The sequence below is a fragment of the Triturus cristatus genome, chromosome 5_1 (genome assembly GCF_964204655.1).
Source record: "Triturus cristatus chromosome 5_1, aTriCri1.1, whole genome shotgun sequence".
Classification (NCBI taxonomy): domain Eukaryota; kingdom Metazoa; phylum Chordata; class Amphibia; order Caudata; family Salamandridae; genus Triturus; species Triturus cristatus.
In genome coordinates, this window is record NC_140587.1 from 143321272 (window position 1) to 143335210 (window position 13939).

General features: G+C 48.4%; 1 protein-coding gene across 1 annotated transcript; it reads right to left on the reverse strand.

The window, feature by feature from the left end:
* Positions 1-1052: 1052 nt before the first annotated feature.
* Positions 1053-11647, reverse strand: LOC146830426 (histone H2A.J-like). Its single transcript, XM_085604045.1, has 2 exons — positions 11234-11647; positions 1053-1559 (listed from the first exon to the last, which is right to left on the reverse strand). Exons 1-2 carry the CDS (start codon positions 11629-11631, stop codon positions 1556-1558), a joined length of 402 nt encoding a protein of 133 aa, XP_085460171.1. The 5' UTR covers positions 11632-11647; the 3' UTR covers positions 1053-1555.
* Positions 11648-13939: the final 2292 nt, after the last annotated feature.

The following is a 13939-nucleotide window of genomic DNA, read 5'->3' on the forward strand; positions in this document are numbered from 1 at the left end:
ACCAAACGCAATCGCCGATATTTTTAAAGCAAAAACCTACATACTGTACCTTGTAGCAAGATCCTGGATCAAGGAGGAAGCGAATATGAGAGACAATCGACATAAGCTGGGGAGAGACACAGAAAGGAGATGAGGCAAAACCAGACAAAGACATCATGAAAAAATTAAGTTAAGAAAGAATCACTGGAAAGAGGTTAACATAACAAAAGAGAACCCAGAGAAAAGACTGAGAAAGAGAAACTTGAGAAATGAGGAGGGAAAGAAATGTTAGTAGAGACTGGACAGATAAAGAAAATAATACACTAGTGAGAGGAGGAGGAAGAAAGAAGGGTGGTACAAGGGGGGGGGGGGGGAATAAGGCGAAAGTGGCTGGAAAGAGGGTTGAGAAAGGAGGGAAACTGACAACAATCTGAGAATAGGAGGAAAAGGATAGAGTCGTATCAGAGTAGAATGAGGGACCACACACACCGCAGACAGAATGGGAAGTGATTGGATAGAGGGGGCTACAGGGAGGGGGTAAGACTGGAGAGAAGTGTTAGAGAGGCATGGGAGAGCAGAAGAAAAAGGGACATACATAAGAGAGCGGAGATATAGAATGAGTGAGACTGGAAAGAGGAAAAGAAACTGCAAAGTATTTATTGAGGGTAAGTAAGAGGTAGACAGAAAGCGGAGGAGCAAACTATACTGGTGTGGAAAGAGTAATGAGGGAAAGGAAAAGGTGAAAATGGGTAGTTGAGAGACTGGAGAGAACGAGGTGTGAGAAGCAAAAACTGACACCAGTAACCACGTGGGAGGAAAGACCAGAAGAAAACCAAGCAATGCTGAGAACAGAGGAGGAGGAGAAGAAAGAAGAAAACAGAAAAGAACAAAAACGGTTTCCTGAGCAGTGTTGAGAAAGAGGAGAAGGCAACTGAGAGGGTGTGAAAGACAACAACATTTTAAAAGTTAAGCGAATACAAACCACAACTGTTAGGCAATTACATTGAAATAACGGTGGGAATGTATAACACAAACCATAAGACACAGCAATAAACACTTCTCAGCTTGTTAGAAAGTTTCATTCATAGATTTATTCATAAGACATTAAATGTAACATGGGCGTGAAATGTTGCGCGCCTTGAAATGTCCCCGACAAGAAACTGTCTGGGGGAGCATGGAGAGCGGTGTGAAGCGATGACTGGTCTTCAAAGCACACTCTCCATTGAGTGAGTGCAGTATATGCTTAACTGGAGAAAATAAAAATACCTTTCTGTAATGTAAAGTGCTTTATAATTAGTCCTGCAACGTTGTCTGCCCCTGCATTGAAAACGGTCTTCGCAGGGTTTGCTCCTGCGTGTGCTTTGAGTTGAACCCTGCAGCGCCCTGCCCACGAATGCTAGGGTTTGTGGCTCTGCACACAAAGGGGAAGGACCCTAGGGATCATATGGCCGTTCTGGGAAAGGCATTCTTAGCCCATTGTTTGGCTTCCAGTAGGTTATAATCTTGTGTGAAACTTGAGGAGGACACACGTGACGCCTGGCCTTGGCCGCTCACCTTCCACTCAATGCACAACTGCTTACCTGGAGGGAAAAAAATATATGTTTAAATGTAAAGTGCTTTAATGTCATTTTACAGGACTGCCAGCGAATCCCAAATATAGACCGAACAGAATGCTTCTATTACTTACCAGTAATTGCATTACTCCGAGTCCTACTCTCGCTCATCTCCATTATGCAATAACAGCCCGGGGCCTCGTAAAAACAAACATTGGCATAGCCAATAGGTCTCGCTTTTGGTATTTTATAAGTTTTTATATATGCAACTGTTGCGGTTGTTGCAGCAACGATATTGTGCTGCATAACTGAATACTTGTGGTGTGCTGAGTGATGCTCTAGTGGGGTTGAGTGATGCAGTGGTGGTATGAATGATGCTGTGTTAGTGCTGACTGATGCTGTGTTAGTGCTGACTGATGCTGTGGTGGTGCTGATTGATGCTGTAGTGGGGCAGAGTTAAGCTGTGGTGTGGATGATTGATGCTGTGATAATGCTGACTGATGCTGTGCAGAATGATGCTGTGGTGGTGCTGACTCGTGCTTTGTTGGTGCAGATTTATGCAGTGTTGTGCTGAGTGATGCTGTAGTGTTGATAAGTGATACAGTGGTGGTGCTCGCTGATGCTGTGCTGTCTATGATTGATGCTGTGGTTGCGCTGACAGATGCTATTGTGATGCTGTGTAATGCTGTGGTGTTGTTGATTGCCAGAAATAGAGTGAAAATATAATGCACAATACGTTTCACAGGTGAGACCAATAGAGACCTTTCTAAGGCACCTGGGCAGCTAATAGAAACTCAGTTATTCCTACAAGTTATCCCATTTCTACATAGCATCCCAAACAGCTATTTCGTAGTTAAAAAAGAAACAGGGACAGCGTGCCTGAAATTCCGATTTTTATTACGAATAATAACAGGGACAGAGTTCCGAAAATGCGATTTTTCTTAGTAATAATTCTTTTCACAAATCATAATTGGCAAGTAGTTTACTCTAATACCCTACATATGTCCCATGTTTTTACTTTATGGATGAGAGATGTGTATAATGTCAGTGCCTAATTTAATGTGTTGGGGGAGAGCTGTATGTCACCACGAGGGACAAAAAAATAAATTGTAGCAAAAAACAATCCAAGTGTTTGGGGTCTTAAGTACATGCATAAACTAATAATAACAGGGATACAAGAGTCAAATGAAACTGACGAGGAAGGAGGGGGAGAAGGGAGGGGGGTAGTACGAGCACAGGAGTAAGACAAACAAAAAATGAAGCAGACGAGAAGGGTGGGGGTAGTGCAAGCAGAGGAGCCTGATTTCAGCAATAGAAGACAATCTGTCAAGGTTGCCCGAGCTCGTAAATTAGGTGTGGAAGCAGGTTTAGTTTCTATTTTGGCATTTTCCTCTCGCGGTGTGAATTAAACAAACAAATAACTGTGCAAACACATAAACAAGGAACTGCCAGGAAGAAAGCGGAACTAAGATGCCTCGCGCTGGCACGCGCGATGGATAGAACAGGTGTGACGACGGAACAGCTCCCAGACAGCACAGGAAGAAGGTTTTAAGAAAATGCAAGTACATCATGGTTGCAAATGTCATTTGTTCCTGGAGTGTATGTATAGCAGCATATAAAAATGAAACCGACGCGGCCGCGGGGAAAAAATAAAAGTGAGCAGGAAGTGGTCGCTGGGACGCGCTCTGTGGTGGGGGAGGGGCAGAGGGAGGCGCTTGGGAGAGCGCTGTGCTTTATGAGCCATGACGGCCAGACGGAGGAAGGACAGATGGCGGCTGTGCACGCGCTCGTGAACGCAAGCTTGAGGCCAGGAAAAGCCTCTGGTAGCACTTTAAAAATCCACTAACTAAATGTCTTGCAGCTCAGGCGAGACTTAATAAAAGCCACCTCCACCACACCTGCAGTACGTCCCAAGCCACTGTAGACCTGACAACCGGGAGGGAGGGCCGTAATGGGGATAAGCGAGATTAGAACTCCGAGTGATGCAATTACCTTTAAGTGATAAAAGCATTACCTCATCCCCCTTGCTTATCTCCAGTAACCAATGAGACATACCAAGCAAAAAAAAAAAAAAAAGAGAGAGAACAGCCCAACTGTCCAAACATCAACTTAGAAACACTCAAAAAAGATGCAAAGTTATGGGCAAACAAAGAGGAAAGATAGTCCAGCTCCAACACAGCAGACAGAACCATAGAGCAAAACCGGCCCCAAACACAGGAAAGCAAGGAGACAGACAAGACGAGTCAAGGTTCCCAAGCCCACGAGCCAACATTATCACCACCAGAAAAAAACACCTGCAAAGCCAGAAGGCGCAACCGCCACAGACAATAGAGAGACAAACGAGGGACACCAGAGAGCCCGGAAAACCAGATTAAAAGCCCAAGAGGGACACGCCACCTGAGGGAATGGACGGAGAATCGACCACCCTTCAAAGAACCTGAAGATCAGACCCAACCCGACAATCAGACCCCATCAAGGGGACCGCAAAGCCTCAAAAGGCCATTGTGGAGGACATGAAGCACCTGAGGCAGAGAAATAGAAAATGGAACCACATGTGTACGATCACCACACCCCAAATGACAGCCAATGCCGAGAATAAGAAGACCAGGCAGACCCCAGAGGGTGCCAGCACAGAAGAGGTGAAAGAAGCTGAGGGAGTAAGCCATGTGAAACCACCGCGCCCAATCGTCAAGACCCCAACTCTGGAAACGCTAGAGAGGGCACTAGGAGACTATGAAACCACAGGAAGACGTAACCAATGGAACTAGTCAGTCCAGACCCACTACCATCTTCAACAGAGGAAGCCATTCGAACATGCCAAGCTGGAGTCACCAGAACAACGGGAGGGCCCCCACCCCTCACCGAATTCGACCTAGAAACCCCTTCAGCAAGGCAAACTGAGGGAAGCAAACAATAGGCCCACAGGCCATGGAATCAGCAGGGCATCCATCCCCAAAGCGACACCACCTTTCCCCTGGAAACAAAATCGGGGAATATTGCAATGGAGGCGCCAGAACAGCCCTAACGGTAACCAATACCCAGGCAACCACAGTAGATTATCGAGAGCCCAAGTGTCAGGAACTGGAAAGGCAGTGACCCCACAGCAAACGCCAGAACCCACCCAAGACATAGACAAACTGGCACATGTAGGAATGCAACCTGCAAAAAGATTGCAGCCACGCAAACCAGAAGGGAAGTTGTAGAAGGAAGGATAGCAGGCGAATTAAATGAATGCCACCCAAGAGAGGAGGTGCCACAGATCCAACACCGGTAGAAACACCTGAGACCGTCAGTTACTATACAGCAAACACCCCCATCCCCCTGCCAACCCAAATCAGCTGAACCGGGATGACCCGCCTTGGGATGGGAGCAGGGAGGCCCCCAGTAACGTGAAGAAGGAAGACAGTCGAAGAGAAAGCTTCTCCAAATGAACCACCACACCCACTAGATGGAAAGGCAAGCACCCATGCACGAAGTAACACCGCAATTTACCTTCCACAGGCCATGCGCCCACCGGACAACTCAAGCCAGGAGCTCAGCCTGGAGGACCTACATTGTGAAAGATAATCTGCCGCCAATCCCACCTGGGCAGAAACTGCCTGTACAGAAGGAACAGGAATGGGGAATCACAGGTGGGAAAGCCCTGGGCACCCAGACAGCCAAGCGAGAAAATGCACTGGGAGAGGACCATCAGGACCAGGCGTGCAACCAGTCAACGGCAAACAGCTGGGAAAACCAAACAACCACTCACCGAACGGTTAGGCATCGCCCGTGACAACCTAAGAAAGGAAAAAGGGACCACCATAGCTGCCTACCAGGCCTGCAACCAGAGCACACAACCCACCGGAGACCATCCAGGAGTAAGGAAGCCGCTCACTGAATTAACTGCCCGTGACCCTTTTGCCATCAGCAAGGAGCACTGCATCCCCCTCAGGCTGTTATGCACCGCATTCTCCGAGAGGCCCAGCATGCACATAAAGCAGGCGTAAACGAATGGTAGAAAGTGAGCAGCTCCACACTGCTGCAGTATGCCCATTCTCTTAGAGCGACTTCAGAGCACCGCCCTGCAGTGCCCCAATAAGCCCAGGGATTTCCATAGACCAAGGATTCCCCTGGAATCAGGTCCATTGAAGAAAGTCTAAAACTGCACACAGCTCAGATAGGCTACTGACAACAGACCACCCATAGAGGCTCAACACAGAAAGCCCGGAGGGCCGAACAACTGGCAGCCGAGGAGACCCCGCCAGCCTTGCAACCCAGATACGCCCATCCTAGCCAGAGGAAGGCACCGCAGACCATCTGCGGGACGCAAGCTGTACCAACATGTGCTTTGTCAGAACCCCGAGCGCCGCATTCATGGATGCCGTCTAAAGAGGCCGATTCCCCCGTGATTCATTTCACTCAACTCACCGATCTACGTCACGGCGTGTTATGATGGAGTAATCAATACCTCCTTTGTGATTTTATCAATACTAGTGTCCGTCACTCTCACCCGTTTTTGGAGCCTACCAGCCCCTGCGCCTTTGGACGCCAAGCTGACAGTGACTAGATGTCCGTTCTTTAACATGGTGCCTACCCTTCTTGTCTCACCGTCCTCTTTGTCCTGAGGAAGACCCCGCCCGTAAGGACTGAATCAACCTACCCTTGCCGAGGGGTCGAAACGTCGACATTTGACTATGCCAGTACTTTCAATAGTGCAATGAGCACTGTTTTTTCGCTTGTATATGGTTTTTGTCAAAACATCCAATCTTGCAATGAATGAATTTCATCCTGACTATTTGGCACGATATTAATGTGCCCAGCAATTGACTTGTACTATTGTTATAAATATATGTATGTCACTTATCCTATTACCCTACCCAACTCGTCACTCCCTCCCCTTCCCCGTGGCACCCTGCACTTTTTTGATTAATGTGAATTTACTTACACATTCATGTGTTCGATCCAGGTGTGATTAAATAACACTTCGATATGCCTTAATTGTTGCAATATTTATTTTGTTGATTTTGTTCAGGTTTTAAAAGTACGCATGTTCTGGGACCATTTCCTTTCTACTGTACCAACATAACCAGCAGAGAGAGACCATAAGTCCATCCCCTCCCCAGGTCTAATGTTGGCAGCCCGACCAACAGTCCACATCCCTGGAGCCTTAAAACACCCCACCAGGATACAGATAGGAACAAATTGTGCAGTAGTGGGGACTGCAACACCAGAGATCCAAGACAATGACCCTAAGCAATAGAGTCAGAAGATCAGCAGATAGCCACGGCAACTGCCACATACTCACCATGGCCAGAGAAAGGCACAGCAGACCTCCAGCCGGGCGAACAGAAAAGTGACCCATCACAAAATAAAACCAGCATTGGCATAGCCAATAGGTCTCGCTTTTGGGACCTTATAAGTATTTAGTTATGCAGCACAATATCCTTGGTGCAATAACCTCAACTGTTGCATGGCTAAAAACGTATAAGGTCCCAAACACGAGACCTATTGGCTATGCCCAATGCTTGTCTTTAGAGGCCTGGCATGCAGTTTTAAATGTAGGCTGGTAAGAAAGGTGCCAACACGAGGGGCAAGGTCTAGAGAGAAATAAAATAGGAAGAGAGGTGACTTATAATGAGATAGCACAAATAGAAAGGTGAAGCACAGAATGACAGGTCAGGTAAACAAAGTAGCGAGGCAGAGAGGCAGGTAGAGCCAGTGGGATGAAAAATAGAAAGATATGAGGAGTAAAGAGGTACAGATGAGGTAGAGAGATGAGGCTAATACAGAGGAAGGGCGAGGGAAAAGTGGAGAATGGTGAAACAGGGAGAGAGAGACAGAGGTAAGACAGATGTATTAAACGAGCGAGACATTGGAAGCAGAGAGAGTGCACGGAAGCAGTGAAGGAGATAGAAAGATGAAAGCAAAGGGAGTGATAGGTGGAAGATGTAGAGAGCATTGTAGAGAGAAAAATAAAATAATGGGAAAGGTGAGGGAAAGAGGACATCAATAAAAAGAGACATAGAAGGCCAATAGGTGAGGTAAATTGAGAGGCTAGATAGTGTATGAGAGGTGGGGAAGAGAGATGAGGCAGTGAGATGTGAGGCAGAGAGAAATGAAAGAATGGGGATGTAGAAAGGCATGCGAGAGCTAGAGAAAGTTAAGGTATAGATGGCAAATATTATAGAAAGGGTAAGATAAAGAGATGAAATTAAGTGGGAGGTGAAGTAAATGGAAGAGAAATGAAGGGGGATGAGATGCAAACAGAGCAGCAAGATGCAGAAAGAAGAGAAAGGAGAGACACAGAGAGAGAGGGGCACTTGAGAAGAAGAGAGGGGCAGAGAGCTGACCGAGAGCTAGAGATAGGATCGGAGAGAGGTGGCAAGTTGAGGTCATGAGCGGTAAGTGCTGTGGGGCACTGAGGTTTATTGAAAGAGGTGTGACGTACAGAGAGAGTTTAAAGGTAAAGCAATAGTGTGGTAGGTACGTAGCCATGTATAAACAGACAGGTAAAAAGGGAGTGTTTAGGTAAAGGAATGAGACATGGGACAGAAAGGTGCAACAGAGTAAGAAATGTATTGGGTGGTATAGAGAAGTGACAGCTAGTCACAGAGTGTGGTATGTAGAGAAGTAAGTTAGAGAGATGGGCAGGGATTTAGTCTCTGGTCAGGTAGAGAGAGTTAACTTACAACAAGAGAGGAAGAGGGAGAGATGAAGGAGGGAAATGTGAGTAGAGGTGGGAGGTAGAGAGGCTAAACAAACAGGAGCTAAGAGTAAGTTAATTGGAGGCAGACAAAATAGAGAGGTAAAGAAGGGTTAGCAAGACAGGGAAATGGATGATAGAGCAAGATGTAGGTGAGGTAGAGAAAGACGGATAGAGAGGTTGAGAACTGTGGGATAGGTAGAGAAAGGATGAGTCAGAAGGGGTAAGAGGAAGATGGTAACACAGAAAGAGAGAGAACAAGAAAGAGCGAGAGATAGTCTTCCGTTTTGATCACTTTAACAGGGTGGGCCTTAAAATATGGGGGTCTTCGAAAATTGGCCAAGAAGCCCGCCCATGCCTTAAAACAAGCTTAAGGTCATTACCTCTAAAGGGGAATTTTACAGCACAAATATATTTTGGGAATAAAGCCATATGTTTTTATTTCCTTTAAGTTTTCCCAACATTGAATAAAATCAAGTCACTGGCTTTTATGACATTTCACATAGGAGAAAGATATACCTACATAGGGACAAGACACTTCCCACCCTCCACTCACGGATTGCAAAATACGTCGGTAACAATAAACAGAGAGAATAAATGTGTGCATAGCTGTGGACAACCCGTCTCCTTCATCTGTGCCCAAATACATCTTACGACTCGGAATCCTCTCAGATTTATGCATCTGCCTATTCCTACTGTCAAAGGGCCAAGTGACCTGGAACAAGCCAAAGCTAGTGATCCCTCCTTTAAAATATAAGTAGAGATTTCCACAGTGTGTCAGATTTACTATCCCGACACCTCAAGTCCCTTGACAGTCTTTCCATAGGAAACAGCTTCAGTAGAGCAAGTGTGAGAGGAAAAGAGGAAGTGCGAGCAAAGAGCTAGAGAGAGAGAAAGAAAAAAAAGAGATTGGAAAGTAGGCAGAGAAAAGGAAGTGAGACAGGCCGAGAGAACGACAGATAAGAAGAAAGACAGAGAAAGAGACAGGAAGAAGACATACGCAGAGACAAAAGAAATAGAGAGGGAAAGTGAAAGAGGACGAGAGTGAGAGGGGCGACAAGCCTTGCGCTGAAAGTCCCAAAAAAAAAAAAAAAAAGGCGTTCAGGCTGCAGCAGGAGAGAGAGGCGGAGGGGTGCACCCGCTGGGGAGAGCTCTTTTTCAAAGCACATACTTGTGCTTGTGGCGCGCCGCTGCGCACTCCCGCAAGCTGTATGCCGCCACAAGCACAAGTATGTGCTTTGAAAAAGAGCTGCACGACGGCTAAAGGTCTCCTATGCAGCGCATGCGCGCTACGTAGGCGAGACCTAAAAAAGCGGCTGAACCATGTGCAGATGGACCACCCCACACAGGCAATACATTACCCAGACCGGCAGTCAAAAACTGGTCACTAGCTCTGGTGCAATACAGAGCCACGTAGGCAGAACAACTGAGTGCCGAGGAGACACTAATCCCAGCATACCTTATAGCCCATCCTGGCCCTGCAGCCGCCTAGCTGGAAGAAAGAAGAGCAAAGAAGCTTCCAAGACATAACCATGCTCTAACAATGTAACTGAACACACATGAGTGAAACACTAGGAGTCTAACCCATAACTGTCAGAGCAAGAGGCGAAAACCAAAACCACTGACTAGGCCAGGGCGACTCACCCCGCCCAAACCTCCAGGCAACCAAGCCTTATGGGAAACCCCGAAATTAGGAGTCTGATACACAGAACAACCAACACAAAACAAAGAGAGAGTCCCCCACACCCATTCCCCCTGCTGAGGGAACAGCCTGTTGAATGGCCAACCATGAACACATCTCGGCCCGAGAAAGGCAGCATAGACCTCCGGCCGGGCGAACAGAGCACCCAGCCCAAAAAACACCTTACTGGAATCCTGCCACGCCCACCTGACAGGGAAAAAAAAGCGGATGTGTAGAAATGCAGGGGAGACACGACGCTCATTCTCAATTTACACCAAATTACTCATCACAGGCGCGCAGCAGCCCGGGATACACCACCAGAAAAAGCAACTACTGGCTTGCATGCCTTTCCACATACTTCCACTCGGTCCCAAATCCACTCCACATAATTCCAGTACACTCAATATCACATCAATACTATCCACATATTTCCACTGCACACTATACCACTAAACAAATCCACTCCTCACCACACAATTTCACCAAACTCAATTCCACAACCATACCAACCCAACCCATATAATTCCACTCCACACACGTTCACAACACTCCGATCCAAAACACATGGATGAAAGACATTGTCATTTACATTGACAATACCACTAACTCACAAAAGCGAGACCAATTTGCATTGCAAAAGCTTTTTAAGTTTCCTTAACCACTCTATACCCCAACCCACCCCTAAAAATACCCGTACCAACCAATACCCTGACCCACCCTTAAAGCCTAAAATCACCCTTTACCACCGCCTATACCTCTACCTACAACTAAACCCTAACCACCCTATACCCTTACCCACCCCTAAACCTAAAAATTACCCTTTACCACCACCTATACCACTACCGACAACTAAACCCTAACCACCCTATACCCACCCCTAAACCTAAAAATTACCCTTTGCCACCATCTACCTCAACCCCTAAAATTACCTGTACCACCCTATACCCGCCCCAAACCCTAAAGATACCATTACCACGCCGTACCATTACCCAGCCAAAACCCTAAAAGTGGTTTGCTGTCTCTTCAAGCGCTCGTCACTCGTTCATGCCGTTAGTCTTCAGTCAAAACACCTTGAGTTACTGTACACAAACATAAGTTCAAATAGTCCCATGCAGAAACACCCCTGTATACCTACATACATCCCGGGCCTGACCCCACTCATGGATCAGATCCTTGTAGACAAAGACACTCAAAGGTACACACACATTGCTTTAGACTGTAGGGCATGCCCTTAAGTTCCCAAGTGTTTCTTCGGAGACACTTTGGCGGAGGGCCAGGGATCCGAAAATGCCCTTCAGCTGATGATAGCTTTGCAGCCCCGTCCGAGTGTCTTACCACAGGTCGCTTTTGTACCCCACCTTCGGGGCCGGGGCTCTCTTGGGCAACAGGGCGGCATGCACGCTGGGGATCACGCCTCCCTCGGGGATGGTGACTTTGCCCAGCACCTTGTTGAGCTCCTGGTCGAAGCGGATGGCCAGCTGCAGGTGCCGGGGGGTGATGCGGCTCTTCTTGTCGTCCCGGGCCGCGTTGCCGGCCAGCTCCAGGATCTCGGAGGTCAGGTACTCCAGGACTGCGGCCAGGTAGATCGGAGCACCGGCGCCCACCCTCTCGGCGTACCTTCCCTTGCGGAGCAGCCTGTGCACACGACCCACAGGGAACTGCAGCCCGGCGCAGGAAGAGCGGCTCCTGGCCTTAGCGCGGGTATTGCCTCCTTGACTCCCCCGGGCAGACATAGCGGATCGCAAACAACACAAATAATGACCTCTTGCTAAGACTGCAGCCTATAAAGACTCAGGGATGGCGTCATTGGTTAATAACGGAAGACACAACTTTCCATAGGAGAGAAGGACGTTCTTATTTTCACCAATCAGAGCCCAAGCAGAATATTAGGATGAAGCTGGGGGGGGGGGGGGGGGGTAGGAGGAAGGAGGAGGGTTTATACCGACCAATGAGAAGAGAGCTGCTGCAGCTGTTTTATTCATAGAGTATTTGAATATAGGAGTCGGGCGTTTTCTTTATTTCTCATTGGTCCCTCAGTCACTGTGAAATTCCGCTGACCCCTGGACCAGGTAGCCGATGAGCCAAAGGGAAACTGTTTCATCTGATCCTGCCCACTTAAGAGTAAACAATTAATCGAAGAAGCGCGTATATAGGGTTCTTTCAGGTGAAATGAGATATTACACCCTTTACACGATTTATGCGTAAAGTAAAAAAAAATTCAAGATTGTGCATTGAGTGCTTTGGTTTCTTAGGAACATATTATCAAGCCAGGCGATTATGGCGATACAATTATCGGCGCTTAAAACGGCGCTAATGGTCTTGATAATATGCTCTATGGAATTCCAATTGAAGCCCATGTTAGATGTGAAGGACATCTAACATGGGCTTCAATTGGAATTCCATGGAGCATATTATCAAGCCCATTATCGCCGTTTTACCGGCAGTTTTCTGCCGCTAAAGCGGCGATAATTTTATCGCCTGGCTTGATAATATGCCCTTAAGTACCTAGTACTCGTTAAAAGGTACTCCTGCGTATTCACAGCGCTGGGCGCCACCCCTGAACACAGGGCGCATACTCATTGCTGCCAAGGTTCCAGATTATTATGTGAGACATTTTCGTAATTTCAGTGTAATTATGAGTGACATTCAACGACTATGAATGACACTTTTGTAATGGCCTATATGCCAGAGACCTCGTGGCTATCGCGCTGCATCGCGCAGTAAGGCTCTCAGACACACGATGTGGTTTCCAGCGTGGTCCCGACTGCCGATTGCGGGCCACGCCCCTTTATTTATACATAGCGCATGACGTCATGCGTCAGCACTCGTTCCTCACCTCCGACGCGGGTAGACTATACCGCTACCCGACGTCGGAGGACACTACATTCCTTCTAACCTTTATCAAAACAAACAATAAACATTTTGACCTAGTAGGTCTGTTACCAGTCACTGGAATTCTAGTCCCAGGTCCGTCACACCAGGAAGTCAGCCAGCTGGGAGGACGGCGCCGGATTTCTTCTCAGGCTGTATCCGGACTGCTGTCCCCGCACTGCTGGTGTTGTCGGGACCACTCCCTGCGAGGCTGCGCCCCCTGGGGACCGCTCCTGAGGGCTGGGCGACCTCCCGCCTGGTGTTCCTGGCGGCGACGTCGCACTCTGGTCTGGGTGGTCCTCGTGATCGGAGGGGGTGGGCCCCTGACTCCCTTCTGACCCTCCATCCGCTGGCAGCTGACTCGGCCAGTCGCCCTGGCGTTCCGACGGATGCTGGTCTGAGGTCCCGGGGTGCACTCTTTTGAAGAACGATATGTTCCTGGTTACCTCCTTGGTCCCTCGCCTCGCGGTGACCAGAGTTCCAGTTCGGCGGACTACTGTCCAAGGTTTGTGTTCAAAGGGGAGCCGGAATTTGCTCCCAGGATACCTGTCCTTGAGATAGACTCTGTCTCCAACTTGAATGGTTGACATCCGGGCTCCCCGGTCGGCACTGGCCTGTTCATTGGTGCGGGTCCTGTTGGCTAGAACCTTCCCCGCGTCGATCTGAGGCGGAATCCAGCTTGGGTGATGCGGGATGGTGTCTCGCACTATTCGGCCCATGCTCGCCGGTCCCGGGGCTGTCTCTGTCGTGAGATGAGGCGTCAGCCGGTATTCTCTCAGGAAGCTGTAGATGGCCCTCTCGAGCGGCGACCCTTCGGCGTGCGCAATGCGTACCACTTTGTTGAGGGTCCGCATGAACCTCTCCGCTTCCCCATTGGCTTGAGACCAGCGCGGGGTCACTTTCCGGTGGTGGATTCCCCACTCCTTCAGATAGTCCGCAAATTATTGCCCTTGGAAGGGTGGGCCGTTGTCCGTCTTGACCACTTCAAATATTCCGTGCGTGGCGATAGTCTTCTCGAACTTTGTGATGACCTCCACGGCGGTCTGGCTTCCCACCACCTCGACCTCCGGGTACTTTGTGTAGTCGTCGATGATCACCAGGGCATAGCGTCCATCTGGGAGGTGCCCAAAATCTGCGCTCACTTTCTCCCACGGTCGTTGCGGGTTTTCC